This window comes from Lottia gigantea, assembly GCF_000327385.1.
Source record: "Lottia gigantea unplaced genomic scaffold LOTGIsca_46, whole genome shotgun sequence".
NCBI classification, from domain to species: domain Eukaryota; kingdom Metazoa; phylum Mollusca; class Gastropoda; family Lottiidae; genus Lottia; species Lottia gigantea.
In genome coordinates, this window is record NW_008709614.1 from 225,054 (window position 1) to 250,781 (window position 25,728).

Genomic DNA, 25,728 nt, shown 5'->3' on the forward strand with positions numbered 1-25,728 from the left:
TCTATGATTGATTTTAGATTTAATTGACCAGTTGTTCCTGTATCTAATTCAAATTTACTTGTATCACCATCTTCAATAGAATAAGATAAAGAAGATGTTTGATCAGCATCATTAGCTAGAAATGAATATAAACTAGTTGATGCTGTAGTTGCTTCTGTCACTGTATTTATTGTATAAGATGATAGAGTAAATATGGGTGGATTATCATTATAATCTCCTATATTAACTGTAACTGTTGTATCTGTTGATTGAGGTACTACATTGCCATCACTAGCTCTGATAACAACAGTATAATATTCTACACCAGCATCGCGGTCTAATGATGTTAATGTTGTTAAAACGCCACTAGTTGGATCTATCCTAAATATATTGGAAACAGTTGATCCACCACCTGAAAAGAAAAAGATTCCTTTAACATGCTTTTACACAGCAAAATTTAATCAATTTCAATGTTACGAGAATTATCAAGACAGGTCTGAATTGTTCTGCGCACAGAAAAAAAATAAAGCTTGCATGTCATGCAGTCACAAATTCCGAATGGTCAATGATTTCTGGCTAAGGACTTGAAACATCTACATTCATTTGCAAGAACTTACTGTCTGTCGTGGAAATAATTTGGTAAGTAACCGTTCCATCTGAGCCGCTGTCTGAATCAGTAGCAACCAATGTAGTAACAGTTGAACCTATATTCACATTTTCTGATATAGTGAACGGTGTGGCGATAGCAGCGAAAGCTGGAGAAACTTCATTTACTGGAGATATCTGCAATGGCATTATACATTATAATACACAATAGTTGGTTGATAAAGCTGAGCAATACAGGTCAGTGTCTTACATGAAGAATAAAAAAAAGCTCAAGATGACGAAATAAGGTAACAAATATAATTAACAATTACGATTACAATTAATTGTAATTTTTTTGATATTTTAACAAAGGGTATATTTATCACCCATAAATAAGTTTTATCAATCAATATATTATTCAAAAACCAAATTATTCGTAGCCATCGACATAATCTGTTGTTCAGATTGAATCAACAACAAGAAACATGTTCACATTTTGTATTCTAAGAATAGATGAAAGTGGACAAAAGCATTACCTGGACAATGACAGTGGCTGTACCGGTAAGCTGTGTTGCACCACTGTCCACAACATGAACAATTAAAGTATACTGATAAGATTGACCCCCTAAAGATTCATAATCAATTGGTGTAGCTGTTGTTTGTAAAGTTGATGCTGACATAACGAATTTAGTTGTCGCATCATCTCCACTGACAATAGCGTAGGTCAATACATTATTCGCTGCTGATCCATCGTTGTCTGTACAGGCCAATACTTGTACAGGTAAACCTAATAAAAAAAAACAGTTCATAAGAGAAGATAATTAGATATGTTGTTGGAACTCATTCTGTTTGTAATTAAATATAGCCCCTGGCAATGACGAAAGAAATGACATGTTATTGTAGATCATTGATCATAGATCTTTCCATATTTTCAATTATTCTATTATTTACGTAAATGCATTGTTTTTATCATTTGTCGGATCGGTATTAGTAGAAATGACATGATCTATAAGGAAAATAGATCCATGTTCCTGCCAAAACGTTAAGAATGTAAAGCTATAAAAATCTTTCAGACACCTGTGAACACATGTCGGCATGAGTCGTGCGCATTTTGGTACGTGTAATGTATTTGCATATTTGTACATTTTGTATAGTTAAAATTTCACAAAAATTCAACTTAATGTTTTTGTGTCAAGTAGGCTATATCCGAGTAGATCTAACAATTAGTGGAATTATTAATGCGAGTTTCCCCTTTATCTTACTTATCGTGTCGAATATCTTGACCGTTTCCCAACTTAACTTACCTGATGCAGACTCTTCTGGTATTGATGTGTAATAAACAGCCGGTGAACATACAGGTTTGTTATCATTTATGTCATTTAGGGTAACAGTTAACGGCTCCGTAGCAGAGTTAGAATTCGCATCAGTAACAACTAGGTCGAACGAGTATGAAGATGTATGTGTTTCATAATCTAATCTTCTTGCTACTGTTATTTGTCCCGGAGTTCCAGAATCCATTAGGAAAAAGGTGGAGTCAGCTCCTAAAAGAACATGTACACTAACTAGAGTAAATGCGAAAAAATACTTTAATTGAGAACCATGGAAGTAATTAACATGCACTTTTCATATACCATATTAAATTTATGATATGATAAAAGATTTTGTGCAACTAATATGGTTATCTGGACAATTTCAACATTGCTTCAACGTTCGGGAAGATATAATGAGCTTATTAAGTCGTATTTCATTTTTTATTCTTTATTCTGCAAGGAAATGGGTTAGTGAAAGTCAAAGAAGATTTCACACATGTTTAATATATCTTTACCTGTTAAGGAATAGGTTAACGTAGCTGTCGTATCGACTGCATCATCATCATCTACAGTGTATGGTAGTGTTAAAACAGTCCCTAAAGTCACTTCTTCATCCAGTACAATAGGCGCATTTCCAGTAACAGTAGGCGATTCATCATTTAAATCTACCAAGTTGATTGTTAATGTATAGTCTGTATCAGATACATCACTTGCATCGTTAATACTTAAATATAAAAACCAGCATGTCACATCTTTAACACAAAGATATGAACTACCCAAAGTAATCATGTTAATGCTCTGACATGTGTTTCGGATACAAAATATCATCAGGACACTCTGAATAGAGGTTGTAACATTTGATTAGTGAGCAGTAGAAGTAAAATTCCGAAAGATAGGAAAAGAAATTATTTTAAATTCTAACGATATACAATATCACCATGATAGCTTTTAGGCGTTCCATTGAAAATAGTGGGTGCGACGTCGTGAGGAGCGAAACGTCCAAAACGAAGACTTCGTTGATTTAATTTTGATTTTATGCTAGTTATTATCATCCCACCATTATCAATTATCGTGCGATATTGTGCTCACCTGACCGTTAGTGGGTAAGTTGTGGCGTCAAGTTCATAATCGAAAATCCGAGAAGCTGTTACTATACCACTGTTAGTGTCAACTTGGAATTCAGTCGAAGCTGGGTTAAATGTAAAGGTGAAAGGGCCCGTTCCCGTAGCAGTAACGGTAAACACTTGTGTTCCAGTAGGGGCATTTTCGTTGATAGTTGATGTTGTAGGTACATTTGTAGAACTTGGGACGGTGCTGACTGAAAAAAAAGTTGGTAAACCTCTCAAGTAAAGTAATGACTTAATGACTTAATGATTGTTAAGTATTAAAATCTATTTAATGGTTTGTTTATGGTTTAACACCATTAATAATTATTTATTGGTTTATATATACTTTCTATCTTTACAACGTCCGTGTCAAGTGTTCAATTGCCCTCTTTATTAAAATGGTATGGGCAGAAGTGAAAATTTTAACTCAATAATTTATTGTGCATTCCGCTTTTGTGTAAAAAAAATGTCATTATCAAAAACGTACATTTATACTGCAAAATATTTCCAAAATAGAGTATTTTTATCTATGTATCGTCTTGATCAAACTGAATTTTTCAAAAGGGTTAATTAAAAACGGAGAGTACTAATTGTTATTTAAGCAGTTTCATCTAGTTTATTATTATTAAAACCTTTGGAATACGTAAGAGACATATTTCTCTACAATTAGGCGTTTATATTACTTAAATGCGTACAGTAGTTTTTTGGTGACTTCCAAAAACCGGAATGTTAGGGGGACAAAATAATTACGCACGTTGATTTTGACGTAAAGCTCCATTCATTTTTTTTCAAAATGCCAACTGTCGTTACTTCATTTAGTCATGAAAAATCCTGTTAAGTCAAATTGGGCAATATGAATGAGAAATCAGGCAGATACATTCTATTCTCCGCTAAAACACAAGTAAAACCCTGTTTACACAGAGTACGGCGACCGGAATGCCGATGGGTCTAGGCCTAAAGGTCTAAAATCTCTGATCAAGACCGCTCGTGTGCCTGCACCTTAAGATTCTTACCAAGGTGTGTTACCAATCCAAGGTAGACAATCTGTATAAACATCAGATAACCCATATCATGTTATGACAGGAACACTGTTTACTCTATCTGAAAATAAATTTATATTTCATTCTTACGATAGTAAACAATATGGAAATTGTAACGTCAACCCGAATCATAAGAAAACCTAATCAAAGTTAAACTACATGTACAAACCAATATTGACTGGGGAAATTTTGTCACTGTTTATAATGCGCATCTCCTGTTTGGAAAGTAATTTTAGGGTACTACACGCACTATGCGCACTACACACGCAAATATAGGGTAGTTAATGTTATTGTAGAATTCTAACTCAAACGGCAGGTCAACGTAATGTTTTAAAACCTTTAAATCTATTCAATTGGAACAGGAAATACATTATTCTGTCTTTCTTTTGCAGTTCTCGAATGGGGTAGAATTTATGCCTTTGTCAGTCCATTTTTCCGAGTTTCCCACATCACCATAGTCGCCATGAAATAATAAACTATGGACTATGTCCAAAACCATCGAACATTATACACTCTGAGTGTTGTCTATGGTCGTACATTGTCGTTGTCGTAGAATGAAGTCACACTGGTCGTCGATGTAATACATACTGTCGTTAAATGCTTCTACTTTCCCAAAGAAACATATAACGATGGTTGTGGCGATCGCATGTCTCGATGCTCAGATAAGGTCATACGTTCCTTTAGCTTAGACAGGGGAGATAGTTAGGTTGCCCGTGCAAATCTTGTGCAAGAAGAGTTTTTGCCAGATTTGCCTGAAACGCCTATTTGAATTAATGAAATCTTGAGTTTGCAGACGACAATGTTAAGTCGAAAAATGTTTTAATCATTGTTTTTAACGTTTCCCAAAAGTGTCATGATTTTGTGGAGAAACGAATTAATATGGATTCTGCAATTGTTAAAATATTGTTAGCATGGTATTTTTTTTAAATTGATTATGATTACGAATACGATACATAGTAAAATATGAATTACTGGAGAGATATACTAATTTTTCTATCCGCAATGACCATATCAATCATAATATTAATAGGTTCGATTTAAATCGTTAATTTACAATATTAATATTTATTTATAGTTGATCTAATTTATAACCATGTAATGATTTCACAATCAATGTGTTCTAGTTGAACGCCTCTGGATCATTATCATAGTAATAAAATATAGAATACATACACTAGATTTTTCACAGAAACCCTCAAGCATATTATTGATTTAAACTACATCATGAAATCCCACATATATTGGCGGCACCCATGTCCGTCGTTCCTTTCGTCGGACCGTCCACAATTGCTCGTAAACACGTAAAGCACAATTCTTAACATATTTTGACACGATTTGGTGTGAGTGTAATCACTCAAGGATTAAAATGTTTATTATCACCCATGGATAAACCCCATTGAAAATCAAAAAAAGTAATTCTATATGTGTTATTGATCTCGTTCTACAAAACAGCAGTCAATTTTTAGATTGCAACAGAGGCGGATTTTGGACTTGTTGAGCCTTAGGTAAACGAACGGTAGAGGGCCTAATTTCTCATTTTAGGGAGGGGGCATGATGTGATTACAATTTTATGGCAGGAGGTTTGCGATCTTTTTTTTTTCAGGAACAGATCAATCAGCTCATCAGCATAAATCGTATACACGATATCGGCATTCATCACCATTAGGCTCAAACAATTTTTGATGGGCCTGCGGAAATTTATTAACTGTTTACAAAATTGATCATGGGCAGAATTTTCTATGGGCCGAAAGGCAGCTGCCTGTCTTGCAAACACTTAAAGGCACAATTCTTGTCGGATTTTGACAAATATTGGTGATATTGTTGCGTGCCGATCTTATATTTCTACAGAAACCATATTAAAAGTTTCAGTCTCCTTTTAGACTAAATATTTAAAATCAACATCATTGAGTAGACCATAGGTTCGTATTTTATTTGGTTGTTATAAGTAGAAGGTAGCCTTACCTTACGAGATATCTCAGGCCTATCATATACTAGTTTAACTTATTTATTTCCTTGTGTTGACAACAGCATTATCTTTATAATTTAGCCTACTGATATTTTATATTTTCAAAATGTTTTATTCCTGATCTATAGGAATAGTGAAATTCTCCTATTAGGTTAGGCTTCACAGGGTAATCATATCATGATTCAAGTTGACAGAAATATTTTTCCATTTTTTGAGAATAAAATTTGGTTTGATCGTGAACACTTTACACAGCATTTCCTTGAATATTTGAACCTTAACACATAAAAGTTTTCACGGAAATTTGATCACTTAATAAAATATTAAAATTATATTCAACTATGAAAAAAGTTCTGATTGTTTTAGTGTGTTTATAGATATATAGTTGTGTAGTCATAAGAGATAAATGTGAAGGGGTATAGTCAATCTATATTATTCAGATAAATATACGTTTAAACAAAGACTCACTCAAGTGTCAAATCCTCAAATCCTACATTGAGATAAAATCAATATAACATATTCTAAACTATGCTTCACAACCCCATTGATAGATTTTAATTACACCAGATTTTTCTATATAATTTGTGTTTGTATTCCTTGCCCTGTTTTTCCACCAGATAAACTAAATCCAATATTCTAAGGTCATTCCGATTCTGTCAGATTTCTGGATCGGATAAAACCTTAAAATTAAAGCGCTTCTTATCAAAACAGAATCTGAAATATTTTGGCACTCGGAGTTTCATGCTGTGCAACCTTCAGACAGTTGATGTATTTCAGCCTGTAATTCCATTGATGTTTGACTATTAGGTATAATTCTTTTGTTCTCCTGTCTTCAGATTGCTTAAGTGTGCTTAAGGTAATTCTAATTTAATGATTAAAGAATTGAAAATCGGAAATATTTTTAAAGTAATTATTGTTCAATTGGTTGAAAATTTCAGGTATATAAATCGGCCATTATGGTGATTTGGGTAGTTCTAGAGAGACAATTGCTCCGTGTCCATATAAATGAAGTTTCTTCTTCTATTACCTACGCTAAGGTAACTTAAAAGTTTTCAGTCGCAGGTTTCTAATGTTTGCACTACTCTTTGCATGCTTCGCTAACATAAAAACTCTGACATAACTGTGCGATAGTCTATCTCAGCTTTTCCCTACATACCTGTATATATCGAAAAAATTGCCATTGCTTTAGGTAAACTTACCGTGAATTACATGTATATAATCCAATACAAGTCAAATTGTTCAAAACAGACATTGTTTTATAGATATCAAGAGGAAATAATCTACATTACGTTGCCAAGTGAAAACCGTTTGGCCCATATATTTTAGATTTTTATTTTGTTTATTGAATAGCGACCAATGATATGAAGGAATACAAATATTTCTTCAACTGTAATTAATCAATGAGCATCAACAAACCCTAATAATTACCCTTTTAAAACATTTATTTTCGTCAACATCCAGCGGAGTAATTTCTAAAGAGGTTTTATGTTGACATTGCGCTATTGTAAATGTCCATCACAGTAGTATCTTCAACAAGTAAAGACTATCGATAATTGCTATTTGAAGAGGTAGAAAAAACACCCAATCATGAAAATAAGCAAAAATTACAGCCTGGTCCTCACAGCAGCAGCTGAAAGTGGCATGCAAAAACAATAACATTTGGAAATATTAAACATTTGTGTTCCGAAACTTTGAAATTGAGAACCATTTTTCATCTTAAATCAAAAGATTTAATTCATATCATATCTTTTGATATGGGCTTCAAAAATACCTGAATGTGAACTTGATGATATCTGACTTTTGTAAGGCAATTTAAAGACGGAATTTGAAGTCGTCTCAGTCTGGTGGATTTTTAAATCTTACCAATATTTTATTTATATGTTAAAGGTGTCGAGGAACAGGTTTACGATTATGTTACCACTATCTTACCTATCTAATATTAAAAAAAAAACGTGTGCTTTAAGGATTTAGATACTATAACCATTGATTTACGAAGATGGCTCCAGTTCCACAAGTAGTAAAGTATGTTTGGTTAAGCCATTCATTTAGCTCAATAATCAATGATACAGTATAGAATATAGGGACTAGGTTAATGTAACATTGTAATCTTCATAAATATTATTTATTATCTTTATTATTTCTTAATTATCATCAACTATTAATATAATTAAAGTTACAATATATCAGTGTCATAATCAGACCACAGTTAATAATCAACGATTTATAGAATATAAAAACGGGGTTAATATAACATTGTGATGTATTATAATCAATCTGTATACTGTTTTAACTATACAGTATAGAATATAAAGACAGGGTTAATGTTACATTGTAATGTATTATATAATCAACCCTATAATAATCAATAATCAACGATACAGTATAGAATATTGTAATCTGTATATTGTTTTAACTATACAGTATAGAATATAAGACAGGGTTAATGTTACATTGATGTATTATATAATCAACATTATAATAGTTAATAATCAACGATACAGTATAGAATATTGTAATCTGTACATTGTTTTAACTATACAGTATAGAATATAAGACAAGGTTAATGTTATATTGTAATGTATTATATAATCAACCCTATAATAGTTAATAGTCAACGATACAGTATAGAATATAGGGACTCGGTAAAAGTAACACTTTAATCTGTGTAGAGGGCCTAACATAATCACAATTTTACCATTAATTTCGGTTAATAAAACCATTGAATCCAATATAATAAAGATAGCTTGCCAGGCAAGGTAACATACGCCCACTGGCAGCTGTCAGAAATGATAAAACAGTCTTTAGTCTTTTTCTCATATTAAAGAATATTAATATCAATAACCCAAATACATCAAATTATCGCCTCAATATACATGATCACACCATGTTTCATTAAAATCAATTGAAAACTGTAGTCTCTAATGCGTTCACAAACAAATTTTGAAGCGTTTTTTTCTAAGTCAAGGGCAATAACTCATAGACCGTTCATCGAAATATCATCAAGTTCGAGCTTGTCCAAGATCTCGTCAATATAAATGATCAAACCAAATTTCATTAAAATCAGTTGAAAACTGTATTCTTTATTGTGTTCACAAACAAATTTTGACGCGTTTTTCCTAAGTCAAGGGCAATAACTCAAAAACTGTTCATCAAAAGATCGTCAAATTTGAACTTAACCAAGATCTCATCAATATAAATGATCACACCAAATTTCAATAAAATCAGTTGAAAACTGTAGTCTCTATTGTGTTCACAAGAAATGTTGACGGACCGACGGACCAACGGACAATATTCGTCCACATTTCCATGTGGGCGTATAAAAACAGGGTTAATGTAACATTGTAATGTAATTTTAATCAGACCACAGTTGATAATCAACGATTTATAACATATAGGGACTAGGTTAATGTAACATTGTAATCTTCATAAATATTATTTATTATCTTTATTATTTCTTAATTATCATCAACTATTAATATAACAAAAGTTGCATTTTTTTGTCATCTATATCAAAATAATTTATTGATTATCGCAAAATAATATTAAAATTGGAAAGCAAATTAAGATTTCTAGATAAATCAAATTAAATAAAACAGATCAAACTTGACTTACATGTATATGGTTTCTTGAACGTTGATATTTGTATCGAAATTTCGAAAATAAACCCGTTCTCTGTAAAGCCTGTCGCGATTTAAAACAAAATTAACCCCAGCGATTGATGAAAGATTAACTATTGTATAGATATAATTCGTACGAAAGGGTCTTTTTAACCCCATAAATGTGTGTCAAGAAAACAAGAACTAATACTTGTGAGGGTTTTTTCATTAATCTTCTATAATTCAATTAAAAAAAAAAAAAGGAAAGGTATAACATGATATGATATGGACACAATAAAATTGGTGAATAGTTGGTGACGGCAATTTGATAACCGAACCTTAAGCCACCACAAAAATGCATTGTACAACTGACTCCTTTAGCTAAATTGATCTTTCATTCAAAACTTCCATACACAATATTAGGACTGTAGATAATCACAATCATATTCTACATATTTAAAGTTGACTCATTAAAAGTTACAATAAGTTTTGAAGAATATTTCGGAATAACAATATAAATTATAGGAAACGTATATCAAAAAAGAGCCTATGCGTGTTGCGTCACAGATCTGAAAAATGTATTCCCCTATTCCTACAAACATTAAGCTAATTTTGTAATGGAACATAATATGCAGGCTTTTTGTTTTCTCTTAAATATTTAAAGTTATATGCAATGACCATACAGATGTAGGTAGAAATATTACAACTAATTGAATTAGACAACAAATGTTAGTTTGCATCATACCCAGTGTAGTATGATTTTGGTGCGATATGCCCTTTAAAGTTGACATACAATAATATAATATATGAAATATAATATACTGAACATGTAAAAATGTCGATAAAAGAAATTGAATATATATTTGAGTGAATAGTACTTTATTATAATCTCATTAATATTTATGGACTATTATTATTGTGGACAAAGACGCAATACAGTAAAACATGTTCTTCATATTATTAAAGATTGCTTGCTAGAAAAGGCAATATATGCCCACCACAGCAAATGGAATGTTTAATATAGTTTTAAAAAAAAGCCTTAAATTTTTTATTTTCGATCAAACGGATTTGTCACCAGTTTCATCGAAATTAAATCAAGGGCGATAACTCATTGAAATGTCGCCATCTTGGACCTAGTTCGACATCTTATAAGACCTCAAAAGAACGTAAAGAAAATTCATGGGAAATAACCAAATGGTTAACCTCAATTTCAAACTGAACACAGATGTTATCAATCTGCATAAGCACACCCAAAACGGATGAAAACGTTATTGTACTTATAAGCTTGTTTTGACCAAAAAAGCAGTCACTATGAAAACTTCGAGAGATAGCAAGTACGCGTTCATTCAATCCTGGACGACAGTAATATTAATATATGTCAATACTTTCATGTAGGCATATAAAATAAATCGTTCTTTATTCCATATTTCAAGATAAGAAAATCGTTCCGGCCAACTTAATCGTAGCCATATTATAACTAAACCCAAAATGTAAAGTTAAAAATATGATATCGATTGCCGTGACCGAATAAGGTCACGTTTTAAAGTACAAACCTAGAATGCCTATTCAACCAGGTAAATGACTTTTCTAATATGTTTGTATTTAATAACCCAAGTAACACCACAACATTTCGATCTTATAAAACGACGGTTACTCTACATAACTGATAGTACCAATCTATTATGAATAGATTTTACTGTCAATCTAATCAAAATCAGATTACATTTTCGTTTCTTTTTTTTCTGATATTGTTTTTTAGAACAAAGCGTTTGATTTTTCTCGATAACACTGGCGAATTGTGGGATAACTAAAACCAAAGAGGTTGACAAATTTTTCTACTTAAAATATTGCTTTCCCACAATTTATTCATCATCAAAATCAAGAAAAGGGTTCTACAATCATTCCTTGATTGATTGAGAATAACGTTATTAGAACGTTGAGAATTGGTTAGATTACAGACGAAAAATATCAGAAAAAAGGAAACGAACCATCGTATAAGATAATCCTTTGTATCAGTAAGATGTAGACCAGTAGGACGCAAGCCCCACTCATCTAATAACATAATTAGCATTATATTGGACTATCCGTCGTCATCCTAATGAATGATTTTTAACGCCAATCATGCTACGATACAATACATGGGTCACGATACGACACTTATCTTCTATAACTTTATAACTGTCAGCTAATGTCAATTGAGGACAAAGGCTACGTGCAGCACAATAACAGAATTTCCCATAGACTAGACCAACCCAAAGACGATAAAAATGAATTCACTTTACGTTGAGCTTAAATGCATCACGTATCTAGATAAACAGTTATACTTGCCTTTCTCTTTTAGAAACCTAAACAAATTTTTAGAATGGCGCAAATAAAAGTTGAAAAATTGTATTCGTTAAGTCAGTAGCTGGGAACACGACATGCACTCTATATACAAATTGGTTAATTATAGAATTTTGACATTAAGATAATACATAAGATTGATATTATTATAATATATTGATCCAATGATCGTGTATTTTTGTTTGTTTTATCTATTTAAGCTCATCAAATCGAAACGGTGACAATCAAATTCAATTAACTCTGGCTATTAATTCATCTCGGTAATATCACATGTTAATTATTGATGACTAATGATCACACTAGGGTTTCGTGCGATTTTCCTCTATTCCGTGGTAGGCTACCGTGGGTTCAAATAAAGAAATTATTTCTTTAGCTTATAAATTCCAGAAGACACCGATGACTTGCATAACAACAAAATGGAGTGCAATATAACAGTCCCTCCCCCAAATTCAAACGCCACTACTGAAGCCATTGATCATTGATTCAGTATATAATTATCATATTGTATTAGAGTTTATACTATTCTTGTATTACGGAATGCAGCGAATTGATTGGATTGTACGCCAGCGAATACAGTCAATCAGAGTACACGACACAAGACTGTAAATATTATGGCTTATTGTTTACAGACTTTCTGTTGAGGACTTTGATTGGCTGGATTCACTTGCGTACCATCCATTCAAATTGCTTCATGTACAAACCGTAATACAAGAAAGGTGACTATTGCAGGTAAAAATACGAAGATCGTAATGACTTGACATTGTGAATATGTCGCCTCGGTTGTTTTAGAACATTCCATTAGAAAGACTTTATTCACACAAAAAGATAATAAATTAACAAACAATATAATATAATCTTATAATTGTGTGAATTGAGATGTTTTTAGTAGTGTACATTTGTTGATAAAGCATCCTCATAAGAACAGTATTGAATGAGATCGAGCCATACTTCTTAAATTTTGTTCGAGTTACCCCCCTTTAAAGTTATACATGCAATGAACGAACGGGCAGCTGGAAGAGTAACCTTGGTATTGTGCTGAAAAGCATCAGCATCAGCATCTGCAGCCACGCAGCTGTTGTTCCATAGACAAGGAACTGTATTATCAGTATAAATCCAAGTTACTAACACGAGTTGGATTACCATCAGAAGAATTTAACCACTTCCTTTCGTTGGTTTTCGTATTGTATTCATATACCTTTCCAGAATCTAAAATCATAATAAAATCTTTTATATCATAAATAAATCAAAACCTATATTTGAAAGTAATCCATGTGAAATAGCCACATAGAGTCTATTGATACAACTATTGACCTGGAATGATCGTGCTCACAGACATCGTAGGCTACGGTTTGGGATTGTTTATGATAAAATCATACCTGGATCTATAGCCATACCATCAAAATATCTATTATCTCTAGCAAAGTTTGTACTGTCTTCTACAGCAGGCAATGTAGATGAGGTATTCGGCCTTTTTACATCAGAACTCCAGAAAAAATCTTCATCATACCGTTTGTTAGCCTGCAAGAGATTTTTTAGGAAAATCCACAATGTCTTGGAAAGTTGAAGTGAGGTCTGCATCCGCTCAAATTTTATGACCGTAATTTCCATATTATGTCACATTTCAATATTCGTCCAGAATATCAAAGGAACAAAACAAACAATATAATAATTTTTAATTGATTTTTATAACTAAAGAGCTGGTAGAAATAGTTCAGATTTCCAAACCTTTGATTCCACAGGCATTGGTAAAGATAATACTGCTGCCGGGGCTGGGTGTTTCTTGATATCTTCATCTATATCTGGAACGGCGTCTGAATTGAGAAAGAAAGGTTATTGTGGTTATAGTTTAAAATTAACATTAACAATAGGTTTATAAACGCATTTCACGCAATGCTCATGTCGCCATTTTTATGTTTCTAGATGTCAAATCAAGACAAATTCCAGTTAAAAGAATGTGAGAAAAAGATATTACAAACTCACTCTTTGGTACTGCCATAACTTTAGCAAGATCGTTTTTATGTCCCCTCCGTTCGGTAATAATAGATGTTCTGAAAATTAAATGAAACTGAGAAATTCACTAGCAAAACGATAATTTTACCCAAATTTTGTATAATTTCAGTCACACTGTCATCTTTTCAACATCTTGCCCATACACATCAAAGTGTTGACCCTATTGTGCAAGAGGTTACCACTTTTTATTCTATACCAATTTTAAATTTCCCAACTGGATCTTGCCAACATGATTATTGTAAATAGGTTACTTCAAAGCATTGCGCCTGGGAATGATTTTAGTGGCTTAGATTGTTGAATCGACCGAAAACATGTCAAACTGGTAAGATCATGATTACACATCTGATAGGCCGGTGGTGCGGATGCGTTCTATCTACTACACAGATTGCTGCATATACAATCTTTTGAACTGCACATGGTCCATGATTTCTTGGCTAAAATCTATAAAATGTGCTTTGTGCTAGCGTGAACAGTGTACTGAATATCGTTGAATGCTGAATTATATAATATTGTACAAAGGCAAAAAAAAAAATCAAAATAGCTCACTTTTGTTTTTGTCTGTATCTACGGAAGCATAAAAGGAACAAGAGTATAATAAGCGCTAGAAGAACCAAACAAATGATAACAATAATAGCTATTCCTTCGTCTGTTTCTTCCCATGGTGTGGTTGTTTCTTGATATGGCTTTATAGTCTCAATCGAATAATAGTCCCAGTTGTTACCTATAGTTCACAATAAAATAAATTTATTGGACAATTATCATTATGTTGATTTATTCATTAAGACTCTATTCTCCGACATGACAAATAATGAAGAATTAGTAACGATTTATATAGGGGAGGGGGTAATGCAGTTAATCTTGAGAGTGGTAAAAGAAAGAAAAAGGTTGTGTAACTCATTAGGTCTAAGTGAAACTACTTACCAGTAAGTGCTGCTGACGGTGAACCATCCGGATCTGTGGTGTAAAATGACAACAAATCATCGTAGGTAAGAAATGATTTCGCACTGTTCTTGTTAACTTCTAAATTTGTTGTATTATCCTTGAGGGCATATACATGAACACTCACTGGGCTAGAAAAACAAACCCAAAATATTGGTGAGAACAAATTTCTTTTATCACTGAATATCATAATGTAAATATTTTTAAGAAATCACTGGTAATCAATGCAAAGTTAGGGAAAAGGCCATGTGGATAAAGAACGTAGACCAGGTGAATAGACGGATTATTATTTTACATAAGCATTTCAATATCGCTGTCAATGATTGAAAACATTCTCTTACTTTGTAGACAACAATCGACGTCTGGTTGGTGGAAGCAAGGCAGTTCCCGCTCTTTCCTCAATACACCAAATCTTTATTGAAGAAGTTGGGTACTTTACTAACAGTAGGTTTTTTAACCCGGCGACAAAATCATTTTGTCTTGCTAGAAAATCTGTTCTGCTTATTTTCATGTTGAAAGTTATGACAACATTATTTGGTGTAAATGTATCCACTCTCAATGTTGCTCCCACTGAAGATGTTTGAAGAGGAAGGCCATTATCACGGGCTCGAGCAGTCAGTAAATAGTTAAAATCTGTCGTGGTTGAGGCTTTTAAAGTTAACAATCCTGAAACAACCGAAAAAGTGCAGGTGTTCTCTTTAAGTGTGGATAACAATCTGGCTTTCAATTGCCAATTTAAGATCTGGAATAAACATTCCTCTGAACAGTTTTACTTTTAGAAAATTAAACACCATTTTAAAATGTTTGTTTTAAGTGTGAAGATAGCCAAGACTATAATCTGACTTATTATGGTAAGGAAAATAGACTACTTTCAATTGTTCACTTTGCTCGCAATAACATTGCTTCTTATTCAAAGATTCGTAGAATAATATAATAAAATGCACTACGAAATTGCTTAAGATATTGATAAAATCATTATTACCGATATCACATCTATATTGGCATTGAAAGTATTACACAATATTGCTTGATATTTGGTATCAAAATACCTGTAAACTAATTTAGGCATATAATTTACCTGTCAGTGGGTCGATATTAAAGAGATAATCATAAGAACTTTGAAGAAGGAAGTATACAACTTCGCCATTGTTACCATCATCCCTATCAGTAGCTGTTACTGTCAGGATATTTCGGGTACATTGGCCGGCATAGGAAGCTTCACTGTTGTAAAATACTGGGTTAAATATTGGTTCATTATCGTTCTCGTCCAAAACTGTTATTGTAACAGCAGCTGACGATGTAAGAGCTGGTGTACCTTTATCTACTGCTAATATATTGAAACTAAACGTTGGTGTTAATTCGCGATCTATTAATAATTTGACAGATAAGGTCTGAGTGACAGTGTCTATTATCAGATAAGTATTAGCCAAGGCACCACCTGTTGTCGACGTATCAATAGAAAGAGTGAAATCTTTGTTTACACCCTCATCTTTATCCGTAACTGTGATCCGAAGAATCGAAGTTCCTACATTTGAGTTTTCCAGGGTAGTAACGCTGTAAGACGATGAGTCAAACAATGGAAAGTTATCATTTTTGTCCAGCACAACAATAGTGGCGTTGGTGTATGCTTCTCTCGAGGGATTACCACCATCTTTTACTCGACACCAAACGAAATATGTTGCAGTAACTTCGCGGTCAAGAATGATTTCAGTGGTTATGATACCTGTTATACCATTAATTTTCAAATGTGCTGGATTTCCAGACCAGAAATTAGGCAGAGAATAGAGCAAGTCAGCGTTTACACCAGTGTCTGCATCTGTGGCTACAAGAGTTCCAACTGAAGTATCTACTATCTCATTTTCATGAATGTTAAAGGTATATGGTAAACCAGTAAAGATGGGATCATTGTCATTAATATCTCCAATAGTTAAATCTATGGTGATAAAATCAGAATTACGAACAGCTCCATTATCATCTACTTTAATTTGAAGATTATACACTGTTCTTCTTTCTCTGTCTAGTGAATTCTGTACCTGAAATCAAATGTAGATCAAACAGTTTAGTTGAATTTTTGACAGTTTTTGTTGAAACATCCCAAAAATGTCACATTACAAAAAAAGACATCCAAAGTAACTTGATTTTAATGTAAAGATGAACTTTATAAAAGAATGAAAGAGATCGTGAAAAATAACTAACCTGAACAAATCCACCATCTGAGTCAATTTTGAAATCATTATCGGTATTACCTGCAGCAATAGAAAACGTGAGTTTACCATTTAAGCCACTATCGGCATCAGTCGCTAATACAGTGAACAGTAAGGTTCCTACACTGGTATCTTCAACAACAATTCTATCATAAGTTCCAGTAATGACAGGTGAGTTGTCGTTAATATCATCCACGATAACAGTAACTGTAGCTGTACCAGTCAGTGATGGTGTACCTTGATCTCTTGCTTCTACCACCAATTTATGCCTGAATACGTTAGAAAGTTTTGAAGATGTGGTTAATTCATGGTTCATGAAACACTTAATGCATGGTCCAGTAAAGAAATAGATAAAAATTGAAGGGAATTTTATCTTATGAGAAGTCAATCATAGTCAAATATTTTTGCATTGGCAACAAAAAAAAAAAGTTTTACATCCTTCTTTCCTGCTACTGATCGTTCTATTATAATCAATGGTGCCGAATCTCGTAGGCACAATGACCGCTCAATGTAGGGATTAACATAACACTCTAAATTACTTTGATATGGTTGTTACTTACATTTCAATAGTTTCTCTGTCTAAGGCAGCTTTGTTTGTAATTACCCCTGTGTTTGGATGAACTTCAAAATACAAATTAGTAAGGATGTATGTGAAAACATTATTACTGTTAGCAGCAGAGTCTGCATCATTAGCATTAACTGTTGTTACTGATGTTCCAACAGAAACATTTTCAGCTATATTGACAGTAAAATCTGCCGGTACAAAAACTGGTGTTTTATCATTAATATCATTTACTGCTATTCTTACTAAACATGAAGAAGTCAAGGCTGGAACTCCTCCATCTACTGCTTGGACAACTAAATAATATATCTGTTTCACTTCATAATCTAATGTAACTGATGTAGTTATATCACCACTAGTACTGTCAATATTAAAACTTCCTACACCATCACCCGATACAATAGAATAAGTCACTTGTCCATTTACTCCAGAATCTTTATCTATAGCCTGAACCTGTAAAACGGGACGAGGAGCAGCTTCTTCGTCAACAGCTCCATTGTAAGTATTGGTAGTAAAAATAGGATACTCATCATTTTCATCAGTCACGTTGATGAAAAGCCACATGGTATCAGTAAGACCACCAGTATCTTCAACTTTAAGTGTAAGATTGTAGGTATTTGGTGCCGTATCATAGTCAAGTACAGACCACAAAAACACTCGTCCCGTGTTTGGATTAATGAAATATGTATTGCCTGTCGGGTCTCCACTGGTAATAGAATAGGTAATATCGCTTCCATCACCAACGTCAGTATCCGACGCAGATGCATCAAATATACTGTTACCGACTGGAGTTGTTTCACTTAAAGAAGTTGCAGTGTTTGGAACAGTGAATACTGGCGTGTTATCGTTTGCAGGCAAGACATTTATTGTGACTGTTGCTGTACCAGTAAGTTTTGGTGATCCCCCATCTACCGCCTGAACTACGACAATGTGAGTTGTTGCAGTTTCGAAATCAAGTGGCGTATTAAGAATCAACGCATTTGTAGAGATAGTAAAAAAACCAGATGGATCAGAGAGAATAGAATAAGTAAGTACTGCGTTGGCTCCTGTATCATCGTCATTGGCATTTAGTGTTAATAGATTTGAACTGCTTGGAGCTGTTTCTAATACATATATATTTTGTGAAGTTGGTGTAAAGACAGGGGGGTTGTCGTTTATATCATTTATAGTTATAACAACGGTTGTGTCTGTTGATCTTTCATCACCTGCAGACGGAGTACTGTCAGTGGCTTTAACGTTCAATGTATATGAAGGATATGCTTCTCGATTGAGAGCTTTGATGGCTTGTATTTGTCCTGAGGAAGAGTCTATTTGAAATTCTCCTAGTGGATTACCACCTATGATTGAGTACTTGGAAGTACCGTGAGATGCTCCTTGGTCACTGTCTGTTGCTGTTACAGTTAGAAAGTTGACAAAAAGTGCTTGGTTTTCTGGTATTGATATTGTATATCCCCCGACTGGAAAGACGGGATCGAATTCGTTGACAGGAACAATTTGTACTGTAATCTGAGCTGTAGTTGTTTTCACAGGTCCAGGTACAGCCTGATCTATTATGTTTATTGCCAACGTGTAGCTTGGAACTGTCTCATAGTCTAAAGCTACAACAGAAATTACATCTTAAAAAATTCAACTTGACTAAGAATTGACTTGTTTCAGATGTCTTAAACTCTTAAATTTGTGTATGTATATTATGAAAGATACATTCTAGACACTTTTGGATCTAATTGCACACAAAATTTCGACAATTTAATATAATGGATAAATAATAGAGTAATATAATAATTGTTTTCTGTACCTGTTGCTATAGTTAAAGTTCCACTGCTTGAATCTAATGAAAGAGAACTACCAGTATTCCCAGATGTTATAGAATACGCAAGAACGTCACCATCAGCATCTGTACATGTTAGACTTGTCACCTGATATTGGAAGAATATGATCAATAGTTTATGTGAAATTTGAAATATTAATATAAAACAGTGTATATATATCATTTGTCGGTAGATATCTGGGTGTCTTCCATATACTTTGGTTGATGCCACATTCGGAAATCTAACGGAATATTTTTTTGATAGGGTGTTTACAGATTATTGAATGGAATAGATTGCCGGACCACCATAATTCAAAACTCACCACCATATTGTTTGCCTTAACCTCATTATAAGAATTCAGTAATGGTTATTTTGACGCAGACGTTGTTGTTGCTACTGATGATGATAATGATGATATTTAACAGGTTTTGACTTGATGATTTAAAATCGGTCCGATGTTTCTTACCGGAGAATTAACAGTTGTGTCTTCAGCAACAGAAGCTACAATATTATAAGATACACAAGTTGGTACGTTTTCATTTACGTTAGAAATAGAAACGGTGACGGTAGTTGATGAACTTAAAGCCGGTGTACCACCATCCTTCGCTATAACTTCAAGGAAATAGGTTGGCGTAGTTTCAAAGTCCAATGTCTTCATAGTTTTGACCTGTCCCGTGGTACTATCTACTGTGAATGCTGAATTAGTATTTCCACCTTAAACACAATGAATTGTTATAATCAAATATTATTAGCTATGTGCGCTCATGGAAAAGGATGCCACATTGACACAAAATTGACAAACAGAGGCAGTAAGTATTGCTTTTAAAGTGTATTTCAAATACATTCTCTAATAACTACCTGTTATAAAGTAAGAAAGCACACCATCCGTTCCATAATCATCGTCATTAGCTAATACAGTAGCAACTGTTACACCTGGTACTGTCGATTCACTAACCTAAAATATATCGTTTTGTACACTTACTGGTGTGATCATTTTATTCCAAAACACGTTTCACAAGTGATGAAGTTCGAATTGATCCTAAAACACTTAATCTTACTTTTGGAAATGTATACTTTAGTTTGATGTAGTCCAGTGTATTTCGATTTTCTCTAATTGTTCACCTGGCATTGATTCATCAAAAACAAATATGACCTAGCACCTTCCGAATATACGTTTCAAATATTAAGATTAATCGCAGTAATTTTGGAATGCTAAAGAGATTCAAAAGAAATATTGTTTTTTGCACCCAGTTTTCAAAATAAAGATCAAAGTATATTCTGCTTACCATAACCGTATCACCCGGCAATGTTGTTCCAAATGTCGGTACAAAATCATTTTCGGGTGTAATGGTAATTATGACTGAAGCTGATCCTGTCAGTTCAGGAGCACCCCCATCTTTAGCTGTTATTATCAAACTATAAACAGTAGGATTATTTTTCGGACGATCTATATCAATATCACTTTGCACTTCCAATAAACCATCAGTTGTAGTACTGAAGGTAAAGGAACCAGTAGCATCGCCTGATTGTATGTTATATATCAGTGTACTTGGGGTACTGTCAAGATCAGTTGCTAAAACTTGTATGACACTGTCTCCCACATTAAGATTCTCGGAGATGGTCACAGAGTAACTACTGGATCCAAATTCAGGTGATATATCATTTACATCTGTTATGTCAAAAGTTAGTGTCCTGTCCACAAAGAAGGAGGGGGTACCTCCGTCTTTGGCTCTTACAGTGACATCATAAGATGGTGTTCCACCAGTGGCAACATCTCTATCGATGTTTTTGACAGTTATTAAAGTTCCTGTTGATGTATCTAGTGAAAATACACCTGGTCTAGCTGTACCACCACCTACAGTAAATATTGTATTTGTTAACGTTAATAGTTACTGAATCACATACAGTCATGACAGCTTATTCATAATAATCTTAATCCTGAATGAGAAATGACGAAGGTTTAAACTTAAACGTTTGAAATATTATTTCCAATATCCAAAAGCTAACATATACATATAATACATTTTTTTATTATATATATTTTTATTCAATGCCTCATTACTCGTCTTGTTATCATGTAAAAATGTCGGTTATTAATGAAGGATCTTACCGTCAACAACATAAACCAATTTATATGAGATATCACCGTCAGTTCCAGCATCTGTATCAGTAGCCGCTATTGTTACTACTGTGGTACCCACGGCAGTATCTTCTGATATTACGTATGGTACTCCAACAGTGTATGCCGGTGAAAATGCTGTCCACACAGGAGTACCCTCGTTAATGGAGGTAATCTAGACAACGGAACAGATTTCATTAAAAGTTGGTAAATGTGTCTTTGTTTTCATTTTTACTCGCATCAAATTTTAGATAATTTATAACGAATATTTAAGTTGAAATGAAGGGAGTAATCTGAGCTAAAATCTCATTTCCACGTTTCAAAATTGTAAGTTAACTTACTGTGACAATTACAGATGCTGTCCCTGTCTTCGGTGTTGCCCCGCCATCTACAGCATTCACAATAAGCTGATACTGGAAAGACTGTGTAACAAGCGCTTCATAATCAATAGCCGTTGTTGTTGTTTGTATTTGAAATCCGTTAATTACAAATTTAGGCGAAGCATCATCACCACTCGCAATGCTTAAAACAAAATTCCCATTAGCTCCGGCATCCAAATCAGCACAAGTCAAAGTCTCGATAACAATATCTGTAAGAGAGATACGAATTTTTCTCAGAATAACTATTCAGCTAACAGTATCAAATACAAAAGTAATGATTGGTGACTTGATCCTTACTCATTATTTCACCCCATTTCGTTTAGGATGGCGACCTTTTCTGAACGAGAAGGCCTTCAGGAACCTCTGTACCAAATTTAGTGCTTGTATCGCTAAGGGAAAGATTGTTCCAGATATCTGCTGCAATAATACCCAAAGCAATCTGTAGTATGTAGCAGTTTCCCTTGCCTGAGCAATTATAAAACAGAATAACATAATTCTACTAACAGAATAAAAAAAATAAATAAAAATAAAGCCTACGACATTTACTCATACAAAAGTAACACGTTTGGTCAACTGAGCTGATTAATGGACACGTTGGAGTTAAAGAATTATTGTTGACTTACTAGCCGGTGTATTTTCCGGTGTAGATGTGAAATATGAAGATGGTGTACATATTGGTGTATTGTCATTGATATCTTGTAATGTAACAGATAACCCATTGGAATCAGTGTTACCACCACCATCAGTAACTCTTACTATTAACTGATCATACACTATAATAGCTCCTGCTCCATCACGATCTAACTTCTCAGCAAACCGTATGGAACCATCGCCATTGTCGATTTGAAAAAAAGTGCTATGTGGACCTGGAAGGCAAATATTCTATATGAAGGACTTAACATGTTCGAAGTTTTAAAATAATTTTCTATGGTGTTGGTTTAGATCTAAGTTTGACATTTTTCATAAGACGTCCTGAAATTCAATTTTTGGAGTGGTACCAAACCGCATGACAGAGAATAAATTTCGCTACAGTAAATAGCATAACGTTTTCTATGTATAAAGAAACGTCCGTCTTAGTATTTTATTGTACCCAATTCAATGTAAATTATCATCATGTTTCAGCTTTCTTACTAAATCCACAAGTACAGCAAATATGAATAATTTGGAATTGCTATCGTCTGCACAGAAGGACGTTTTCAACGGTATAATTTTACTTGATTGTTCTGAAAACCTTCTGAAACTCACAACTAGTCTTGTAAGGATATTGTTCAGGTACATGTAATACATTCTGGATCATGAACTCACAATAAATGTTCCTTACCAGTGAGTGTAAAAGACTTGGTATCACCCACGTCTCCATCAGTTACTGTTATATTAAACGGAACCAAAGTTCCAACTGCTTGTTCTTCATCTACCGAAACAGAAAATGTTCCACCCAAAACGGGAGATTCGTCATTAAGATTACCGATGTCAATGGTGACTGTACCAAATGCATCTGGATCATTCCCATCACTGGCGCTAAAATGAAAAGGGCGGGTGGAGAAAAATTTCAGCCTTTGTACATTTAAATATACAATCATTGTTTCTATTGTCAAAGTTGAACGATAATGCCATTTCAGTCACCAATATCATCAATTTTTCGGGGATTTCTGGAAACACAGACGAGGTGTGTGAAACTTGAGTGTGAGTACCCGGTGAACGTACATGTAAGCCAGAAACACTTTTCAAATACTTTTAGGTTTAACTTTTGGTGATTCATCTGAATCAAAACAAAGTTGTTTGTTCGAACTGTTTACCTCACTTCCAGTACATATTGAGTTTTAGCTTCAAAATCTAAAGTAGCTCCAGTTTTAACTCTAATTTCAGCACCAACTAAAACAAAATCTCCCGTGGTTGCACCATCGATGGTGTCGAGAGAGAAAGTAATAGGATCTCCATCACCATCTGTGGCAAGTAAACTAAATACAGTGACTCCCGGGGCTGTTCTTTCATCGACAGCTACTCTAGTACTACCATCTGTAGCTACGTTATCAAATGTGGGTGACACAGCTTAAAAGTGAAAGGAATATATTTGATAAGAAAAATAAATGAATGTATAAAAGTGCATTATGAACTGTTTGGATATGGTTTGAACCTGAATAGTAACTAATGTTTCCTGTGGCAAATCTCAATCCATCACACCCCTTCATGAACGAACAAACAAATACTGACCTTTTACTGTTACTGTGTAAAGTCCTAGTATTATGAAGAAAGCTGCACATTTACTCATGTTCTGTATAAATGTTATTCGTTCTCTGATCAGTTAGTATTGTTTTGGAATGTCTGGAACATTAGAACAATTGAATAGAGTATTATTACATTACATTTAAACTTTATTTCTATCGAATTGTATCTTACACTACTCAATGGTTTATCTGGAATGTGATCTCCGTTTGTCACTTTCATATTGATATATAAGGGGATTATAATACCTACTAGGCTGTTGTTTTAACTGAATATTGATATAATTTATGATCTAGTGATAAGATTTGTCTTTGTTTTGTTACTATCGACTTTGTTGGGGTAGCTACCACTTACTTCGTACAACAACACCTATAGAATTGTAACAGTGTAAACTAACACTCGTGCCAACAGACACGATCAGCAAGAAAAATCTTAGTTTCTCAAAAAAAAATAAAAAATAATGAAAGATTGTTCAGAAAATAAAAAATAAATAATTTTTCTTCCAATTTTCTATCATCTTTTTATTTCTTTTTTTTTCTTTCTTTTTTTTTTTTTTTTTTTTTTTTTGCAAATTCCCTTTTTTGACATTTTATATTAATAAACAAGGTATGTATTTATTTAAATCTTTTAACTATGTTATACAGAGTATGTTTTTATTGTAATGATGTATAAATATTGTAGTGTATTATATTCAGATACTTAACAACATAACATATGTTATCTTGTCATAAATAACCCTATATTAAACTTAATACACTTAGAAATCAGTGATACAACTTATGGATCAATGTAGCAAAACAATTTTTAGCCCACTGTAAATGCAGTGTATGAATTCTGGGCAGGCACCACATTCATTTGCTTACTAATAATACCATTGTAGGTAAACGTACCCCACATTGGAGAAATGAAAAATAGAGAAAAAAAAGAAAAATTAGCGAGATTTGTCTTACCGTCTTCAACGTGTCTTCAATACTATTACACAATGAATAGCAACATTTCAGCATTGAATTTTTTTAAACCTCCAAAAGAAGAAATTCCAAAACAAAGATTAAGATAAGCCTTTTACCTTGATCCCTTTGATATCTAAGATTTTATACATGTATTTAGCAGGTGACTTTCTTTATAAGAATTGCCTTTGACGTACTTATTATCTTCTTTATAAACATGGTAAATGGAAACCACTTCATAAAATCATTATAATATACTTTGAGATATAAAAAAAACTTTTTTGTGCTGAAGAGTTTTAAAGGGATTCAAGGGAACTTTTCTGAGCTTTGTCTTTACGTATATCTACGAAACTTCTTCAGTCCTCTTAGCAACAGAAAAATCTCCACCCGATCATTACTATATTCTTTGGTTTCAATGGTATTAAAAATGCTGATTTATTCCACTGACAATGTTATTTGAAGCAGGAAATGTTTTTCAAAGACAATCATCTCAATATTTGTTTCATTGGTTATTGATGTTACTCCGTTGAAATTTTCGTGTTCCGTAACTTTAATAATATGAGACCCTTTTTTCTTACTCAAATTAGAAACTTTTTAAATGTCGGGTAACCCGA

General features: G+C 33.4%; 1 protein-coding gene across 1 annotated transcript; it reads right to left on the reverse strand.

The window, feature by feature from the left end:
- Positions 1–13,024: 13,024 nt before the first annotated feature.
- On the reverse strand, positions 13,025–24,213 carry LOTGIDRAFT_164541 (hypothetical protein; the record flags this gene model as incomplete). The annotated part of the gene is made up of 20 exons (XM_009061081.1): positions 13,025–13,128; positions 13,299–13,440; positions 13,648–13,733; positions 13,903–13,970; positions 14,479–14,653; positions 14,854–15,002; positions 15,213–15,537; positions 15,950–16,904; positions 17,068–17,344; positions 17,636–19,235; positions 19,433–19,553; positions 19,912–20,159; positions 20,304–20,400; positions 20,732–21,300; positions 21,556–21,739; positions 21,906–22,153; positions 22,568–22,810; positions 23,266–23,462; positions 23,741–23,993; positions 24,156–24,213. 20 exons carry the CDS (start codon positions 24,211–24,213, stop codon positions 13,025–13,027), a joined length of 6,099 nt encoding a protein of 2,032 aa, XP_009059329.1.
- Positions 24,214–25,728: the final 1,515 nt, after the last annotated feature.